The 21,788-nt window shown below is 36.6% G+C and overlaps 1 protein-coding gene across 1 annotated transcript in view; it reads left to right on the forward strand.

Annotated features, from left to right (window-relative positions):
- The window catches only part of LOC129235374 (serine protease 7), a 31,947-nt gene extending 11,842 nt beyond the window's left edge, over positions 1-20,105 (forward strand). Inside the window, exons 2-5 of the mRNA XM_054869187.1 lie at positions 5,295-5,699; positions 5,968-6,076; positions 18,867-19,153; positions 19,571-20,105. Coding sequence (XP_054725162.1) covers positions 5,295-5,699; positions 5,968-6,076; positions 18,867-19,153; positions 19,571-19,875 — 1,106 coding nt within the window. The 3' untranslated portion in view covers positions 19,876-20,105. The remainder of the gene's footprint in view (positions 1-5,294; positions 5,700-5,967; positions 6,077-18,866; positions 19,154-19,570) is intronic.
- The last annotated feature ends 1,683 nt before the right edge of the window (positions 20,106-21,788 follow it).

Genomic DNA, 21,788 nt, shown 5'->3' on the forward strand with positions numbered 1-21,788 from the left:
ATTTCAGACTTTATTACTTAATGAAACACTTCCAATAAAATGAAAAAAATTAAAAAATTAAAAATTAAATAGCAACCTTAATAGGGAAAATATTTAAAAATTTTCTAATTAACGATTCTTTTCTTTTACGAATTAATCAAGCTACTAACGAATAAAATTGATAGATAAATAAGTCGTAACTGTAAGTTTGTATGAGGGTGGGTCAATTTGTATGGAAGGATTTTTTTCGGCATCAATGTTGAAGCCCCAAAATTTTAAAAGGGGGCGAGTTATTGCTTTGAAGACAGAAAGCAGAAAAAATACACCTTGTGTTGATAGTAACTTTAGGTAGATAGGTAGGCTGAGTGGTTGCCATAGCGACACACTTAGACCTTTCGCAGGTCCATTGTGATACCACTGGAGCTTATCCTTACCCTACGTGTTCCTTTTCAAACCATCCGGTAACTTTAATAAACGAGCAGAGCTTCGTTAGTTTTAAATAGGCTATTTCCTCTTCATCGGTTAAAAGGTTAAAAATGCTGTATCAAGAGTGCGCAGCCTAAGCTTTTACACTCACATAGAAGGTGTCTGACTATTTCCTCTTCTTCTGTATTAAGAAAGCTTTTACAGAAATCGAAGTACGGGAGTCATAACCTTCTAGCGTGGCTGCCTATTAAACATGGATCGGTTAATACCCCCTATTATTTTTCTTATAGCCTCTCTGTTAAATCTTAACAAGATTTTCGATCTACCGCTGTTCCAGCTCGGCCATGTCTGTCTGCTTAGTTCGCATGTTATGAGGTTTTGCCAGCTTGTATTTACGTTTTTGTTAGTTTCCCTCTCTATAAGTAATTTACAAGTGGCTATAGGTATGTGTATCAGCGACTTATCCGGTTGGAGATCGAGCGTTGTACCGGTTCTTGCAAGTTCATCCGCCTTGCAGTTTCCTGCTATATTCCTGTGGCCTGGCACCCAGATAAGGTGCACTTTGGCACTTAGATACGTCATTTAGAAGTTTAAAACATTCTAAAACTGTTTTTGACGAGTGTGTTTTAGATTCAAAGATTGACTTTAAATATGAATGAAAAAAATAATAATTAAAATAAAATTTTACAATATTTGAATATTACTTTTTGGTTTTAGGAAAAGTCTTAAATTACATATATAAATATTTTTAATTGCTATAGTGACAAAAAAAAATAATTAAAAATTACCTAGTCACTTTTGCTACCATAGTATTAAAAAATTACATATAATTTGTTTTGTAGCGCCACCTTGCGGTACTTTAAATAAAAATAGATTTCAAATATAAGTTCTTCGTACCAAAAAACCCGAAGTATAAGTTTGTATTGAAAGAATTACATTCATAGCTGGTAACTCCAAGAATCCAATCAGCGCTTTCACACCATTTTGTTGCTACATCAACGCTCCGAATAAGTTATATGGGTTATTCCTTCACCATTATATCCAGTCTGTGCGATTAAGAAACCTTAAAAGTTTGCTTGCGTCAGCTCTTTAAGATTGTCAAATGCGTTTTGCTATGCTTAAGATCCTCGATTTGCATAGGGCAGGGTATTCACAGAGGAAATGGAAGATAATTTCCTTTTTCTCCAGAGTATTACAACTATGATAGTATAGTAAGTTAGTGAGAGATACGTTTTTGGCTACTTGCTCTCCCATGCGCCAGAAACCAGTTAGCAGTGCCGTCAGGCTGCAGGCATCACTTCGTTCCATATGTATCAATGTTGACATTTGTTTATGGTTGTAGCTGGGCCATAATGTTCTGCTGACTTCGCATGCCATCTGATCCCTCCATCTACATTCCGCGATTTGTAGGTATTTTGTGGATATTGCATTATTGATTGCTCCCCGTGGTGTGAATACCAGCCTGCAAGATCTTTATGCATGTCACATCCTCCTCTTGTCATTTCGTCTGCTTTTGCGTTTCCTTCAATATTCCAATGTGCCGGAATATGCATAGTATTTGAGTAAATATTAATCTCTAAATCTTTATCGCATCTTCAAAGACACAACCACATTTTCTTTAGTTATTTCGAAAAAAAAAAAATGTTTGATCCTTAAAAAATACTCTAACGTTGTATTTTAAACGTCGTGTTGCAAGTCATATATTATATGTATGCATATACTTTTTTATAATGGAATACCTTGCACGTTTAGGTGGCAATTAAAGACAGTTTCTCTTAAAATTGTGGGGGTCAAAAATGACTTTAGAGCCTTGTTTTAAGGGACTCTTTTTCACATTATTTTGTGTAGAATCCGAATTAGCTAGCAACGATTATGAAAAAATAATTGCTTCATCTTAATGTACATATACCCGGGGGCGCAAAATTAATCATCCAATTTTTTTTATTAACTTTTTTAAAATAAAAAAATAATAATAATACTTTTTAGTCTTGGAAGTCTCCATTTTAAGTTTTACGCACTCCATTACTTGCGTGTTTGTATACTGCACTAGTTTAGTTCACAAGTGTCAAATATGATTGACGTACGCCGTCATTTGCAAAAATTACAAATCTTTCTAGGGGTGATTAATTTTGCACCACTTTGTACGTGTATTGTTCAAATTGTTCGTGAGATATACATTGACCTATTGGCACGCGTATTTTCAGTACTTTCAGCAAACATTTCTAAAGGGTCATTCGAAAGTGAGGCCGAGATGTCAGTGCCGAGTGAATAATTCCTAGACAGCGCTTTTTTTAAGTGATCTTTGACATTTGTCTAATAGACAAATGCACAACTTTAAATAATAGAATAACGCGTTGAAATGATTGGAGCTCATATCGAAAATGGTCTAACATATCGTAAAATTCGTGTTTTTTTTTGTGGAAATAATTGTCCAAATGAGTCGATGAGTCCATTCAGGGGTTTGTGAAAAAATTTCAAGAAACTGCTTCTGTCGAGGATAGAAAAAGGAACTGGTAGACCAGAAACTGAAGGTTTTCTAGAAGTCATCGCTGCTATAGCGCAAAATGTTGCTGAACAATATTCAACTTCGATATTTCGACGCTCTCAACAATAAGACATTCATTAATTGACTGTTTGGTGGATTGAATTGTAAAGGTGGTTTGGTGGACAGGTATATACCTATGAAATGAGACTTTCAGCTATTAGTCAATAGATGTCGCTAAGAGTATTTTTAAACCTTCTCAAACGTCTTGCTTTTTACGTCTGCCATCTGTCAAGAATATTCAGTTCATTGTTTATTACGTTTCATACAACAATGCATATTTGTCGCCCTTAAAAATGTCGAATTTCGTGCCTTCAAACTACGATTTGCGGACGTTTTCGTTAAGAACCGAAAAACCACTTGGGAAATGCTGCTCTCCTGGTTCAAAAGGAAGTCTTTTTTGCATCGAATCGTTACGGATGTGTATTTCTCCAATCCCAAGCGTAAACGATGGTATGGTCCGCCCGGCCAAAAGCCAAAAAAAAACTTCCAAACCAAATCGCTTCGACCGCAAGGCAATGCTGTGGGTTTTCTGGGATCAGCGTGGTATGATTTAGTACGAGCTATTAAAACCAGGTGAAACAGTTGGAGGTGTACGGTACCAACGACAATTGGCCGATTTGAACTGCGCTATATACCGAAAACGCCCAGAATATGCCGCTCGGCGTCACAAAGTAATTTTTCTTGATGACAATGCACCGCCACATTGAACAAGAGCCGGGAATTGGTGGAGACATATGATTGGGAACCGCTGGTGCATGCGGTTTGCATCGATGGGCTACGCACTTTCCGAGCAGCGCTTCAATTCTCACGAAGAAGCCAAGAAATGGCTAGATGATTGGTTTGCGGCCAAAGACGGCCAATTTTTTTGGAGCGGCATCCACAAATTGCTTGAGAGATGGGAAAAATGTGTCGCTAGCGATGGCTATTATTTTGAAGATTAAATTTGTAACCATATTTGGTAATAAAGGTTTGAAATTCAAAAAAAAGTCTCATGTAAATGATCCCAATTTTGAAATAAAATTGTTAAGAGCAATATTTTGAACTAAAATAGTGAAACCTTAAAGAATCTAAATTTTATATGTTTTATTTGAAAACAACCCTAGGAATTGAATATTTGCCTCGGGAGCAAATTTTTGCTGCAAACCAACGTAATTAGCATTTCCTTCCTCACAATTTGAAATAATTATTATAATTAGCATTTTTTCGATAACAAAATGTCCTAACCCAATGTGATTTACTATGCAATATCTTTAGTGCTGGGAGATAAAATTAAGAATCTAATGCCAACATTTGTTTCATTAGCTGGCAAACACTTTGAAATCAGAAAACCCGTTAATTTGGGTTTATTACCCGAAACAAGTTAATTTACCGCCACGCGATCTATATAAATGTCTTGTCATTCGCTTTGATGCCCATTTACTATATACATACATACATACATACGTACATGTAAGACTACCTATTATCAATCCAAAAACGAAACATTTTCCAGTTTCAATACAAAAAGAGCACCCACCCACCAATCCACCAGCAGCTAGTCATAATTCTTCTGTATTTAACTTTAGTTTTATCATTACAAGTAATCTTACAACATAAAGTAGCGAGTGTAATTGAGTTGAATAAAATGGTTTATTGTTGGATTTGTTTGTGTGCAGCTCAAGCGGTTGGCTGGCTGACTGGCTTGCTGGCTGGTTGGCCGATTGGCCGATTGCTGGCTTGCTTGTTTAATTGTACGCTTGGTTGGTATGTAGTTTGCTTACTCGACCGGCTGGTGTCATCGCGCACATTTACGCAAATCCCAGTCGGTGAGTCATTGGAGCGGGCAATGGCAGTGGCAAGCAAACGAAAGTTACAAAAAGGCAAACAAATGAGAAGAATGAAAAAAAGCAGAAAAAACACTAAGAAAATAAGTAAATAACAAAAATACGATACAAACAAAGCCAAAGTTCAATGCAATCAATGCGAATTGGTGTTTTTGTTCGCGTTCATGCCATTATTATAGGGAGGCACGTTTTCAACGGAGACGGGATGATGCTTGGTGGCACCGCATGGATGCTGCTCCCAACACCGCACTGCTATTGCTACTAATTTTGCTGCTTTTTTGCTGCTGCTGCTGCTGCTGCTGTTGTTACGAGTATCATTACTTCGTCTCGTCAATGCTTCGTGTTTTTGCTGTGTTGGGAAATTTTCTCTTTTACGCGCATGCGCTTACTCACTCATTGCCTCATTGCCTCAATACTCATTGCCAGTTTATACTGACTTATATTTCTCTTGTATATTTACTCTTCATTCTATTGAATTTGTACTTACTCAAATATTTTTCTCAACTCTTATACGTTAATAGCTCGCTGTAACAATCCGAATCGTAAAATAGGTTATTGTGTCTCAATATACGAATGTCCTAGTCTTATTGAAGTGGTGCGACGCTACGACCTCGCACCAAGAGATCGTGAATTTCTGCAAAAATCCCAATGTACCAATGGTTATGGCCAGTCACCGTATGTCTGTTGTACGCCTGATAAAGGTTTCACATCGTCGAATGATGGCTCAAATCCAATGCCCGTCACAAGCACTACGACAACACGTCGTCCGTCTATTGTCAAACCACCATCACCGAGCAATGGCAAAGGCAATGTGCTACCGGTGCCGCCTGCTTGCGGTCCAAATTCATTGGATAATAAAATTTACAATGGCAAAGACACGCCACTGGATCAATATCCCTGGATGGTGCTGCTTGAATATACACAAAGTAAGTAGATATGCATATATGTACATACATATGTATGTACTCCTACATATGTATGGCACGTAGTGGTGGCGAGCAACTCTCAGCTTTCAGTTTGCTGCTGCTGTTTGTTGTAGATAGATTAAATCGTCGTTATTGATTTGAATTTCAATGCCTTTTATGCTTACAATGTTTTTTCACTCGTTTTTGTTTCTGATTTTGTTTGTTGTCTTTTTTTAATTTATTTTTGTTTTTGCTTGTTTGCTATTTTCGCACTTGCCTACTATCACAGAAAATGGGAAGCCCATACTCAATTGTGGCGGCAGCTTGATAAATCAACGCTATGTGCTGACAGCGGGGCACTGTGTTGTGGGAGCCATTGAAACGGAAGTTGGTCCACTGTAAGTAAACGTGCTCTGGCATACTTAAGCAAAATAATACACGCATACATGTACATAAACACACACACACACACTTATGCATACATATATATGTATATACACCCATTGCATACGTTTTTGAAGCACAAATTAATACTTGAATGCACGCTTAGACATACTCGTACACATTTACATTTCTGTGTATGTATATTATGTGAGTGTGCAAATTGTATACACATTTCGCCAACCTATTATAATTTGTATGTTTGTATGTCAGCCTAAGTAGTTGGTAATCTTCGTGCGCTGCTAGTTGAATTTACGTCAGTCAAAAAAACGTCAATATGTCTTGACGGCTTGAGCAGGAAAACAGAAAGGAGATATTTTAGGTTCAGGTGCACTTAATAAACACGAAAATTGAATATCCTGTCAATCAAGTTGGTAAATATTGGTCAATTTAAAAACACCGCTAGAAAATTTGAGTAAAGTTCAAACATTTTTTATAGTTTTACATATTAATGAACTTTCTAAAATCACGTGGGCGAGCCCTCGAAGCCTTGTGCAAATATTTTGTTACTTTAACATGAAGATGCTCTAATGAAGGTAGTTTTCAGACGAATGACCAAAACAAGTAAACAATAAAGCAACAGCAATGCTTCTGTGAGTAGAACATAATTAAATTTTTTTTACTGATGGATTATAATAATTTTTGAAGGGCGAGAAATTAATTCGCAATACGATCGCGTTAGGAATGTACGAGGTGTGTTCAAAAAGTATAGTGAATTTTGTTTTTTTTCCAGAAATTATTTATTTATTCATTAATATTCATCAAAGTAATCCCCATGAGATATTATGCACTTGCGTCAACGTTTTTTCCAATCTTCGAAACGCTTCAAGAAATTATTTTTTTTTTCTTGTTCAGCTCCTCCCTCCACAGAGGAAAAGCAAAAGCAAAGAAAAGGTCAGAGGGGGCCAGATCTGGGGAATTCGGTGGCTGTGGTATCACTAGCTTGTTGTTTTTGGCCAAAAAGTCCCCCACAAGCAACGATGTGTGAGCAGGGGCGTTATCATGATGCAAGAGTCAATTTTTGTTCTTCCACAAATCCGGGCGTTTCTAGCGGATTGCTTCGCGAAAATTGCGCATAACGTGCAGGTAATATTCCTTTTTGACCGTTTTACCTTGTGGCAAGAACTCATGATGCACAACGCCCCTGCAATCGAAGAAAACGGTAAGCAAAATTTTAACATTCGACAGAACTTGGTGCGCTTTTTTCGGTCTTGGTTCGTGCGGCAGCTTCCTTTGAGATGATTGAGCTTTGGTTTCAACGTAATAACCATAAACCCACGATTCCTCATCAGTTATGACCCTCTGGAGCAAATTTGGATTGTCGCGGACAGAGTCCAACATCTCATTAGCAATGTTCTTGCGATGCTGCTTTTGGCCGAAATTGAGCAGTTTTGGTACGAATTTTGCGGCGACCCGTCTCATGCCCTAATCATTGGAAAAAATCGAATGGCGCGAGCCAATCGATATGTCAAGGTCCAGCAACTTCTGAAACGGTGATTCGACGATTGGCCAATACCATTTTCTTCACTTCATCAATTTTTTCATCTGCTGTTGAAGTGCTTGGGCGTTCGGCACGCTTTTCGTCGTTCACATCTTCTCGGCCTTCTGAGAACATTTTATACCACCGATGAATGTTGCTTTGGTCCAAAGTAGCTTCACCATATGACACAGTCAACATTTCGTTTTTCACACAAAATTCGATACAGGTTCTTTGATTCATCTTTTTGAAGAGGTAAAAATCGAAGACGGGCCGAAACACGTGCAAGCAAAGCAGTTTTTAACAATTAACTGAACATTCAAAAGGGCCGAACTCGTCGGCATGACTGAGAGACATGAGTACCAACATATCACTAGTAAAAAATGGAAATTCGCATATATATAACTTGCGAAAATTCAAAATTCGCATTACTTTTTGAACACACCTCGTACATCAAAAATCGCAAGGAGTTCGACCCATTGATATAAACATTTTTTGAATGGTCAAATAAATTAAGTTTTTATATACCTCAGTGTACGAGGATTTCTTTGAATATTTACAATGGTTTTAGAGTTGACATTTTTTATTATTATTTTTCTAAGTCGTTCATTTTTTAGCCCTGTAAAGCAAACTTTCCAACTTTCTATAAAATTTCGGAAAATTCAAAATAATTTCATATAATTTTTGAACTTTTTAATTAAATTAAAAATCTAGCATTTCGTATGCCATTATAGTCCGCTTTCTGCAGATATCTTTACTCACGGTGAGACAAATTTTAGTACGTTAATATAGATAATAAATTATATTATGTGTGAAATACTACAGAGGGCGTTAAATGCAGGATGGAATGTAAGCGTTGGAATTACTCCGTATTTTCTAACATAAGGTTTGAAAGTTTGATTTATTTGCTAATTATATAATTTTATAATGGGGAGCTTTAAGAATCGTTCGTGGTAAATCAAGGTGTAAGAAATGGAGGTCTATTAAGTCCTAAATTTTTCTCTTTATATCTAAGTGATCTAAATGATGTCCTCCCAGAAGGGTTGGCCCCTGGGCAAAATAATACTTAAATTATTGATTTATGCTGTTAGCCGAGTCACCGACGAGCTTGCAAACAATGATTAACGCAACGCGAGATTACAGTTTCAAACGGGGGTTACAATGTTGTAAAGGAAGTTCTCGTCTTTTCTCGATTCTCGCCTATTTAATGAGGTCTTTCGAATGTGCAACTCTAGCAACTTTTGGTTCCCAGAGGACTTGGGCGGAATGAGACGTTAACAGACCTTTCGTAAGACCAAATTATCATTTAAAATGCAATAAATTGATGATGATTTCAGCTCATTTTTGATAAATTTACTAACAATTTCGATGAAGTCTTCGGTGATTACTGATTTTGGGCGGCCCGTATGTTCATTGTCATTTATGGCCTCACAACCATCTCTGAAACATGTAGACCACTTTGAACTTTGGCACGTGAACTTTGGCACCAGATATACAATGATCGACATAAACTTTTTTCATCAATTGAAATATTTCGGTAAACATTTTACCGATTTTAAATCAAAATTGGATTTTAGCTCTTTGTTCGAAACTAATTTTTGTACCGATGACACAAACAAACTGACACTTAAGATGCAATAACTTCGCTCCCACTAAACCGAATGTCACTAACTGACTTTCTCTGGAAGTCAGCTAGAGATGCAACTTTTAACGCACTAACTCATTAAAAAGACGGTTCCATTGAAAACATTTTTATGACGCCAGTCTCTTTTATTTTGGGCTTTAACCTTCAAAAGACACACTGGGGTATGAGTCACCCATATTTGATGCGTTGTAGTTTGTTTATTTCTAACATCTGGAAATATACCGTTAACTGTATTTTAGCAACGCCTATTTTACACTTCGAATTCATTCAGTAAGACCTCAGTAGTTGGTGCGCAACGATTTTATATTTACTTAGTAGGTAAATCTAAAAAGTGAATGAAAGATTGAAGTTCGCGTGCTTGGTTTTGCATATTCAGTCAACGTGATAAGAATATGTGCAAGTTTGGGACACTATCAGCGTCACCATTATTAATTATTTCATTATCACAGATTCACGGATTCTTCTGGAGCGTTCATGCCTCTCGTAAGTGGCTGTTTTAATTACAGAAAGAATTTCAAAATATGTTTAAGGTTTTCGCACCGTTCAACCAATTTCCAGGGCAAAATTTATTACAACCTCGTTGTTGCAAATTCTAATCCTTTTCAAAACTGTAAAAGATCGAAAATACGTGCATAGGAAGATTTGTTAAAAACAGTGTAACTTTTACAATTATAAATGAATAGCGATACTATTTTGGTAGGAATATTAAGGGGGGAGCCTGCTTTAGAGGTTTAAAAATCATTTTTTTTTGTTTTGCATAAATATCTTCCCAAACTATCCAAAAATGTGTCCTCAAAATTTCAGAAGCAAATTCAAAATATTTTCGGAGTTACAGAAGAAATTGTGAGCAAGCGTCGAGCAGGTATACGAGCGGCCATCGCTCGAAGTGCGATTTCTCGGTTTTATATTTTTGCGATTTTTCCTAATTGGCGGGAAAGATAGGGAAAAAGTTAAACGTCCTATCGAAACGAGATAACATTGATTGTATTCGGAATTAAATTCTCTTCTAGCTGAACCTAAAAAACCTTAGGAGAGTTATGATTAACCCACTTTTTAAACAAGTGAATTTGTATAACTAGAAGCTATACTATACCAAAATAAACAACTTTTTGGGGTTTTGGTTTCAGATGAAAATTGCGACCTGCAACTTTCCCGCCGCACGACACATGCACACTCAAGGCGCCTCGGCAATATGCTTGTACCAGGCATAATATGACATATATTTTAATGAAAAAATTTGAGAAGACTGTTGAAATATCTATATAACAATAAAACCAGAAAGTTTCGTTTCAATCGAATATTTTTAAAAGCCTCTAAAGCAGGCTCCCTTAATCAAAAATGTGGTAACCTAACAGAAACAAAAAACAGCCGAACTCAAATCATTTGACTTAGAGCGTCACCTGGCGTTGTAAATTGCGCTGATGTATAATTTTTCTAAAGCACTGAACTTTTGGAACTAAAGGGTGGTTAAATTTCAAGGACCGATGTTGAATGTGAACCACACCTTAACGTCAACGACACCATTTAAGAGCTAAAGGATGAGATAATTCGGCACATTAACGGCATACAACCCCAATTATGCCTCAGTGTTATCGAAAATTTGGACCATCGGATGGAGGTGTGCCGCTGAGGCCGCGGCGGCCATTTGGACGATATTTTTTTCCATACGTAATTGAGCTAGACCAATATTATTATAATAAAGAGAAATGACAATAGGTTTTTAAAAAAATTTTATCTTATTAAAATCAATACCGGCCCTTGAAACTTAACCACCGTTTATTTTGAATCGAAACGTCATTATCAGGATCAATTGCGTTCAGTACTGACAAATACTAAAAAAAAAACGCTTGTTTTATCCATTTTTAAATGCTCCAAAAATATCCCTGTTTTTTATTTTGCCATTGCCACGAAACCATACCAATTGAGCGTAATCGATTTCAAAGTGAAATGGCTGGAGGAAGTTTGATTTTCAATGCTCAATACTCAAAATAATATTATTTGAGTAGTAAATGCTGAATTTTCATTATAAATCATAATATTGCATAGAGAAGCCTCAAAAAAACGTAAATAAAAATATAATAATTATTTGCTTACCGCATGTTCCCAATTAAGTGCTCATAAGAATTGAGGTATTTTATTTTAATGAGAGCCTATGCATTCAAAGGCTGTATATTTTCAAAATTTATATATATTCGGTTGTGGCGAAGCCGGTTAACGTCTAATTTGTATGTTTGTATGCAACAGTGTAACTTTTTTAAATGTACATAATTTCTATCAGGCCAATCAAATTATATATTTTTGCACGAGAATATGTTCTGCCACACATTTTCACATTAAATTCGTTTCGCTGCATTGTAGATATTTTTTTAGTTAATTTTCGCATTTTTTCCTTCGGCTTAATAATTTACATGCATTGCATTCATGCGGGAAAACGTTTTTATTTCGTGTATTCTACTAAAAAGCAATTTAAGTGCTTTGCAGTTCGTGTTAACACTTTTGAATATAATCAATTCGATCAGAAAACCAATTAAACGCATTCATAAATTAATTTTAAATAAAAGGCCAGTCTATGCAAATTACATGAAATTCCCTTACGCCCAGCCGGGATGGGATGGATTAATTTTGCATAGGCCGGAAGAACTTTAATGAAAACCTAAGTACTTATAAATGAATTCCTATTGCATTTAGGTGAAAAAAGCAAGAAGACTGGGATAGAGAAAAGAGAAAACCGGAGATTGGGGATATTACACAGTTAACCGCTCTTCAAATTTCTTTTTGAATTATCAAGCGGTTGCGGTGATTTATTCTCCATTTATTAATTTGGCACAGAAATGTGGCCTTTTGGTCTAGTTAGCTAAAGCTGGACAAAAACAAAGGAAGTGCTTTGATTTCTTATACACCTCCACTAGAGAAGCACATTGTGAATTGCCAATGATGTCCTGTGATATCCAAATATGGCTTCCCTGTATTTCGTCTTGCGGTTAGTTCAACCAGTAATCGCCGCTCGTTCCTTAAGTTAATTCCTTTAGTTAAGTTAATGGGGAATTTCGCATTTGCTATGTTCGGCAAGTATTGACGCTGGATCAACGACTATTGTGCCTTTTGTGTTCCATAATTTCTCTAGTCTCATTGGCTAAGTCATGGAACCAAAGCTCAGCAACTCGTAAGCAACAGTGATTTCATTATTCTGAACACTACAATGCCTTGGGATCCACACTTGCTTAAGTTTCTTATTTGTTTCAATTTACATGGATGGATAAGTTTTATGTGGTGCGGGCGGCTTGCAAGCTCTGATTTCTGACCTTCGATTGAAAAACCGACAGCAGCATAATCAAAGCCTAAGAGAATCTGAAGTTTTAGTTGAAACGCCATCCAGCACCATGTTAGATCTTAAAAGGGTTTCGAAAAATAGAGATATTGAAGGAAACTGTAAGGCCGGCGAGCTAGCCAAAAAGGGTGCTAATCTTCCACTGCTTGAAAACAGAGGCAATATTGGAATTTGCAAATTAAGGATACAAAATACTATTCTCCAGGAGGCCAATAGGTTATGGAGAGCTAGTTTGCCCCAAATAGATAAGAAAAGATCAGAATCTTTGGCTGTTAGGTAGGCTCTATTCTAGGTTGGGAGTGTTTCCGCTTGAATACTGCAGAAGTTGTAGAGACGAGGAAGAGCAAGAAACAGTAGAACACTTCGTCTGTAATTATTCAGCCTTAGCTGGGAGCAGAGCAAGGTTGTTAACCTAACTTAGTCTAGATCTTGAAGCCGAAAGAGATTTTAAAAACCCCCAATGCTCTTTAATAAGCAAATTGACGCTGTCATACCACTTCTTACTTCTTTTCTGTGTCGAAAACCTTATTCGTAGTGCCATTTTATTGTTATGAGGGGATTTAGCACTGTGACCCGAAAGATATGCTCACTTCATGGATTCGGTGTATTTTTCTGATCCCAAATTCCTCAACAAATTTTAGTATTTTATTGGGTTACATTTCCTCTGGTCGCGCCTTAGCCCATAGGAATGCAGCCAATACATCTTCCTCCTGAAATCTCAGATTCTGGGGAAGCAAATTAAGTAAGTTAATAAGAGCGGCTGCTGAGGTTATACTTATCCCATCTTTATATTTTCACATTTACTTCTCTGTAGCCTATCCAGAATTGAAGCCATGGATGGAATAAAGTCTAGCTCACCCAACATATTCCTAATAGCTCGCCAGTACAAATTTCCTGAACAAATTTTCTCACTTTACTCCCAAAATATCACACGAAATTATTAATCGACTTATTTTGAATTAACACATTTTAAGAAATATTTTTTACTATACAATACAAAAACAATTGGGTTTTTGTGTTTCGGTTTCATGAAAAACTTTTTAGACTAAGCAATCCGTGTTTATAGAGAACATAACCATTTATCTTACGATAAGTTAATAGATTTGCTTCAAACTTGTGCCATTTCAAACCCATAATGAGCTCCACACGTGCACAGATTCACATGCATATATGTATGTATGTATATCTGTACAAGCGGGCTTGCGGAGTAAGGCAATCATAAGCACGTTTGCATAATATATTGGTGGGTTAAAGTGGAGTGTCATTAATTAAATTGCTGTAGTTGGTAAAATATTTCATTAGCTTATAAATATATTTGGCTGGAATTCAGAAATGCTTCTAATTTGATAAATGTTTTAATATCGTTAAGTGGAAACTGGTGGTTGTATCGGTAAATCTAATGAGCCGTTATGAATTGGCTTGATAGTGTTGTGTGTTTGTGGAGGTGAGGACTTTGAACCAATTTATTCAATAACATTTGGATCCATGGGATAAAAATTTGAAAAGGTATACAAAAAATATAATAAGCGCCGTGGAATGACATTGCAGTAAAACAATACAAAGAATTTTTTATTTCTTTTAAACAAAATGGAGTGAATCAAAACAAAAAATAAATTCAATGCATTAAAATTAAAAAAAGTAAAATAAATCGAAATAAAAAAATAAAATAAGATAAAGCCAATTAAAGTAAAGTGGAATAACGCAAAATAAATAAAATATTTTTGAGAACGATCGAAAGTTGTATTAAAAATGAGTCTGAACAGTGCAAATAAATGCAGAGCAGTTAATACCTGAGCCATAACCTCCTTTGACTTACTCGTTTGGAGTAATAAAGTGGTCTCAAACAGATATCCTACAGAATGAAACGCTGATACGCACCACTTTTACTGAGTTCCAAAGTCATTACCCTCAAAGCGCTGTGGAAAGAGTATCGCTTCCTCGAAACGTTGGTGGGAGAGGCATCATTAATGTAGCGCGTCTACACTTTTTGCAAACCTCGAAGCTACGTACATATTTTCTTAGCAACGAGTTTCCTCTATTTAAGGCTATCGCTGCGGCAGATAATGTCTTTACCAAGCTCAGTTTGATGGAGCAGGACTTCCCAGTACCTGAGGGGGTTAAATCCCCTGCAGAAATTATCACAGCATGGAAGGCAAAAACAATACACAGTGTTCAGCCCCATGATGTTGAAATGGACGGAATAGACGCATAATCATCCAATTTATGGTTGAAAAGAGGAAAACTATTTTCTGAAACAGAAGGTTTCTCAATCGCTATCCAAGACCGAGTTATTCCAACAAGGAATTTCCGAAGGTCGATACATGACGAGGCAATAGAAGATAGGGGCCGAAGGTACGGCATTTATAGTCAAACAATTGACCATGTAATTGCTTGATGTATCGTACTTGCTCCCTTGTGGTGAATATGTCATGACAGATAACAATATAGCAAAGATCCTCCACCAACAACTTGCGATAACACACGGTCTCTTACAAGAAGAAGTCTTCTATTTTAAATATGCACCAAAGAAAATATTGGAAAACGCAAATTTTATACTTACTGGGACCGATTTATATCCACAGATCAAACAGCAGCTGCTAACAAATGTCAGGTTTATTTGTTTGCTAAACAAGACAAATAAAACGATCGAAGTAATCGATATAGCGGTGCCCCTTAATCGCAACATCCAAAGCACATACTCCACCAAAGTATCGAAGTATGCAGCTTTGGCCATAGAACTTAAACGGATGTCCAAAGCGAGGGAAGTGAATATAGTTCCAATAATTATATCGTCCACTGGATTAGTGCCTAAGCATTTAATAAAAAACTTGAAGAAGTATGACTGCCAATACCTTTTGGAAGACAAGCAGAAGTCGACCGTACTGGACACATGTGCAATTTAAATTTTTAACAATATTATTTAAATATTTAAACAATAGTAATCGCATGGGCGTAGAACTTGGACTACGTTCCACCAGAGCACAATCCCTTGAAAATTTTATCCGGGATGTGTAATTTCCGGCAATAGCCGAGATGGATTAAGCTCAAATAAAATAAAATAAAATAAAATAAAATAAAATAAAATAAAATAAAATAAAATAAAATAAAATAAAATAAAATAAAATAAAATAAAATAAAATAAAATAAAATAAAATAAAATAAAATAAAATAAAATAAAATAAAATAAAATAAAATAAAATAAAATAAAATAAAATAAAATAAAATAAAATAAAATAAAATAAAATAAAATAAAATAAGAGCAGAAAGGATGTATACGTGCATCACAAGGTTGTAAAGAGCAACTGATTATAGATCAAGTTGTCCTTGGGCAATCTAAACAGAAGAACAGAAACCTCTATGCAGCTTATATTGACTGGATGAAAGCATTCGATTCGGTCCCACACTCCTGGCTTATTGAAGTACTTCGTATTTACAACTTCAATTCCAATATCATAATCTTTCTAGAAAAAGTTATGCAACGCTGGAGGACAAGAATAAAAATACTTGGCCTGGAAAGCTCTCAATACACAACCGAAGTAAACATTTGAAATGGCATCTTTCAAGGTGACTAGTTGAGTCCGCTCTGGTTTGTTCTCAGCATGAACACCTTAAGTCACATCCTGAATGAGACGGGACATGGGTTTGTATTAAAACACGGACAGTCTGGAAGATTCCGACTGAGCCATCTTTTTTACGTAGATGATTTGAAACTATACGCCAGCAATTCTAAACATCTAGATAAGCTTTTGAGAGTGTCGAAACCTTCTCCAATGACATTAAAATGCCTATTGGATTTGATAAATGCCGAAAGATCACAATAGTTAAAGGTAAAGTGGTTTCTCGACATGGGAGGTATACAAGCCAGGGGAGGTATACAAGTATCTTGGAGTTATGCAAAGCAGCAGCATAAATACGATGCAAATGAGGAAAAATCTGATAGCAGAATTTAAAAGGCGCCTTCACGCTGTCTGTAAAACCCAACTTAATGAGAAAAACCAAATCCACGCTATTAATTCATTTGTCGTCCCGGTGGTATCGTATAGCTTCGGAATTGTAAAATGGTCATCTACTGAAATAAAAAATCTACAACGAATAATACGTACAGTTATGACTAAATACAAGTCACGTCATCCAAAAAGCTCTGTCGTTCGAATGATGCTATCTAGAAAAGCGGGAGGCAAAGGACAGATTGATGTTGGAGCACTGCATGACAAACTTATCTTGAACATAAGAGCATATTTTCAACATAAGTGCTCCCAATCCGATCTGCACAAGGCTGCAAGTGCTGCGGATGATAATTATACCCCACTTCGGATGAATCAAACCTACGAAATCAGGAACGCAACCACAATAGATGAAAAAATCCAAAGATGGTCTGAAATGGCTGTCCACGGCGTATATCGAAAAGACTTGCTGAGCCCACATATCGACCAAAAATTGTCGAGCTTATGGCTTACCAACAGGTCGATATTTGCCGAAACGGAGGGTACCATTTTCGCCATACAAGATGGTGTGATTCCAACGAGAAATTACATTAAATACGTAATGTGAGATCCAAATGCCGCTGCAGACAGATGTCGAAGATGCAATAGTCGAAGTGACACATTAGACCACGTGCTAGCGGGATGCACCACACTGGCAAACTCTATGTACCTGAAACGACACAATGACATCGCGAAAATAATCCATCTAAAACTGACGCAGGTGTACAACGCCAATCAAAGCAAAATACCGTACTTCAGATACACCCCAGAACCTGTTCAAGAAAACTCCAACTACCTTCTATATTATGACCCAACAATTTTAACAAATGCCACAAGAGATCACAATAGGCCAGATATTTCTCAAACGACTGGTTATATAGTTGATATTGCTGTTTCTCTAAACAAAAACATATGCGGAAAAAATATCCAAATATTCTGACTGAGGCATTGATGTCAAACGCCAGTGGAAGCTAAGGAAGGTGCACATACTACCAATTATCATCTCAGCCCACGGACTAGTGCATAAAAACTTAGCAGACAATGTCAAAACTCTTCCACTCCCAGAATATTTAATTTTCGATATGCAGAAAGCAGCTTTACTCAATTCTTGTCATATAGTCCGAAACTTTTTACAGTAAACGTTTTTCTTGTTAGTAAATTTGTTAACTATTTTGTATAATATTTACATATATATTTAATTGTAATATTTTGTACCTGTTATAAATTATTGGCTTGCAGCTAAGCTGTCGCCAATTAATGTAAAACACTCCTTTTTTGGGATGCAAAAAAAAAAAAAATAAAATAAAATAAAAATAAAATAACATTCGGTCGATACGAAAGTTAAACTGCTCACTGAAACGACGATGCAGTAAATCCATTGTTTCAGGGGCTGAATGGCAAGTAGCGCTCTCTTGTTAGAACCAGAAGATCACCGGCTTCAATTTCCGGCATCAAAAAGTCGTTTATCACAGCGCGATATTGTTCGCCATTCACTGTTACATTGGCGCCAGCCTCGTTTTTGAAGAAATATTGGCTGATGATTCATCCAGCCCGTAGACTGCACCAAACGGTTGTTCTGAATGTATGCAATGGCTGTTTTGAAATAGCTTCCGGTTGCTCTTCAGCCTAAATGTGGTAATTTTATTTATTGATGTATAGATTAAGCCAAAAATGCGCATAAGTTGGTGTGAGCGCGCGATGAGCCCTTTTGAATTGTATGGTTTCTAAACCTTGTTGATGCGTAGGGCTTCCATGATGAAACGTCAATGAATACTAAAAAATAATAGGTATTTAGTGTGACAAAAGTCACAGGTGAACGGTTAAAAAAACCCCATAGGAAAAGTACCTCCAATCTGAGCACCCTTTATATTTTCATTGCAATTCTTTTGCTACTCTTTCCACGTATGGGCGCAATCAGATTTTTATCTCTACTTTAACTGCCAATAAAACCCCCTCTGCAACATTCATTTACTCTGTTTTACAATCTGCTTTCAACCGGTTTAGCTTAAAATATTTCAACATACCTTCATTTTGTACTGTTTATATTCTTTTATTTCATCCATAGTATTTACATTGCGTTCACACATCATTTGGCGCATTTTCCATCATTCACTTAAATTTTAATTTATTTATTATTTAATTTTTTTCTCTTCCCTTATGTGGAACTGCACAAATTTTCGATCCTTTGCATTTCACCGCCATCGTTCTGTTAACCTGTGAATACGAAAAACCCACAAACCACCAACCTATCGCTGTCATCTGCAACCGATGTCAAACCGGAAAATTCGCTATCCACAATTCGCACAATCTGCAGCTCCACCATTCATCTGGGCGAGTATGATATTAGTACAGAAATCGATTGCATACAAGAGGACTGCAACAAAGAAGTTGTAAAATTGGGATACGAACAGGTGATACCGCATCCACAGTACCAGCCCAACAACAATAACCGTCATCATGATATTGCGCTGATACGAATGGCAGAGGACGTGACATATACGGATTTCATTAGGCCAGTTTGCTTGCCGATGGCGAGCAGCCGTCAGGCCATAAACGTGGGTGAGCTGCTCACAGTAGCAGGTTGGGGGCGCACATTACTGGGTAAGTTTGTGAGTAATCGTGTAACAATATAAGTAAGTAAGTAAGTAAGTAAGTAAGAATATAAAATAAGTAGGTAGGCAAGTAGTAGGTAGGTGGGTAAGAGTAGTGAATTGAAAAGAGGCGTACGAGTGCGTTATGGTACATTGCCAATATGGGACGATATGCTGGTTGCACTATGCAAGTACACTCGTACACCGCCAGCCAGCTCACACACAAATATTGATTCAGCCCATTTTATGTAGTAATTTTTTATTTTATGCGTATTTTCATTGTTCGATGTGCCATCTTATGTAATGTTTGTTTGTTCTTCTCTTCTTTTGCCATTTTTTCTTTTGCGTCTTCTTCAATTTCCTTCATCGGACTTTGACTGTACGTACACCTACTCACTCATTGCTCACTCACGCTTGAGGGATATAGCACGTCAGAGCAATGTGAAGCAGGAATTGGCCGTACCGGTTGTGGATCACGATGAATGTGCACGTAAATTTTCATCACGAAATGTCAATCTGATTACATCGCAGCTCTGTGCGGGCGGTGAATTTTCCAAGGATAGTTGTGATGGTGATTCTGGTGGTCCACTGATGCGTCAAAGTGACCGAAATCGTTGGTACCTAGAGGGTGTTGTATCTTTTGGCAATCGTTGCGGTCTGGAGGGTTGGCCTGCGGTATATACACGTGTTGCTGATTATGTAGATTGGATTGAGCAGACTCTGAGGCCGTAGATTATGCAGTGTGATGGGTAAAGCAGGGCAACAAGACGGCGGTCAATATGCTTTGCTGCTGCGATTGGTATAAGTTGTAAATGTATGTAGTCTGTCGTTTTGCATTTACGGCTTATTGAAATGTCAGTTGTTAATAAGATAAACATAAATATGTATTTAAGTTTGTAGTAAAAATGAATTAAAAAATGTTAAATCAATAAAAATTGAATGAGTATTGTGCGAAGCAATTACGTGAGAGCATTAACACCTTGAGCGTCGGGCGCCCAGGGGTTAAAAGAGTGGTACAGCATTGCAACGGAAGTGACAAGCTATCATTTACGAAAGCAATAATAAGGTGTGGGAATGGTTATTGGATTTCTGTTATGACGCACGAAAGACAGATATGAAAATGTGATTGCCTGCAGAATATTAAAAAGGGAATATTTACGCTCAAACTCTCCCAAAATTAATTACGCTCGATGCGCAGCTTGCGGGTCATGAAAGGAGTTATGGTTTTCTGTTCATGTTTTTTCCCCAAAGTAGACATTTGTAAAGCCTCAAATAAATAAAATGTAATTTCAATAACGCCCATTTAAAAACACCATCTGCCATTTGGAGATGGCACAAAATTGTAAGTTCCGTCACTTGTGGAATAACATCCCGACGGGAGCCAGAAATTGGAAGAGGATGTAAGAAATTGGAGGACAATGTAAGCGCTAATTACTTATATATAAAGGGCCCTTCAAAAGTGATGCTTGAATGTCAGTAGAGCATAATTTCTAGACGTTCCCTTTTTCATGACTTTCAGATTTTTAAGGTAAGCAGATGTACAAATTTACGCGATAGAACAATGCATTCAAAGTATTGACTATTGCATAAATTAGTGGAATTTTGAAAATGGATGAATGAATGAATATGATCTTTAAAGAGAACACATCATAAAACTTGTTTCTTTTTTTGGCGAAAATAATCGTATGAATGACTCGACAATTCAAAATTTGGTGAAACAATTCCAAGAAACGGGTTCTACCGAAGATAGAAAAAAGACTGAGAGAGCAAAAACTAGATTTTCTGTTGAGAATATTGCTGCTGCAGCGGAAAGTGGTGCTGGACAACCTTCACCATCGATATTTGGACTTCTCAACAATTTGGCACTCATGAATTGACTGTTTGGTAGGTTTTATATGTAGATGTGTTCATGGTGGTCGATTAGATGATGCAATTTTTCAGGTATTATTTTATTGCTAAGTACCGTATTTTGATAATAGTGAAACCTGAAAGAATGTTAATTTTTAAATGCTTAGATTTTAAAATAACATCGAGTAAACAATGGAGCAAAATAATATTTTTTTAATTTGTAAAAAAGTTACTCAAAACAAAATTGGATGGTTCATTTTGTGGCGTCTTATCTAATTAGAGGCTAATTTCACAGCCGTAGTTAAATTTTTGGTTTTAAACTCATTTGGTTTTAAATTGGTGGCTAACGTGAAAACCAAAAAAAAATACTCGACTTTTTGATGTGATCTTAATTTTGATTTGACATTTATTTCATTATACAGAAACAAGCATGTAGAGCCTGCATTTATGCGTCTAGAAGCATCTGCTAGAATGATATGACTTACCATCATCGAAGAAAAAACTAAATATAATATAAGAAGGTGCCGTGCGCAACGCAATACATAGCTTATAAATCATCAGCTATAGCTTTGAAATAGTTAATGAATTTAGGTACCTTGGAGCTGTGCTGAGCGCACAGAAAGATACATCTATTGCCATACAAGACAGGATAGAAGCGGCAAGTAAATCTTACTGCGCACACACCAAACTGATGAAGTCGAGATTACTTTCTAGAAACCAAAAACTACGAATATACAAAACTGTCATAAGTCCCACTTTCACATATGGGTGCAAAGTCTTAGGTGCGCAACTAAGTC

This window comes from Anastrepha obliqua, chromosome 1 (assembly GCF_027943255.1).
Source record: "Anastrepha obliqua isolate idAnaObli1 chromosome 1, idAnaObli1_1.0, whole genome shotgun sequence".
NCBI classification, from domain to species: Eukaryota; Metazoa; Arthropoda; class Insecta; order Diptera; family Tephritidae; genus Anastrepha; species Anastrepha obliqua.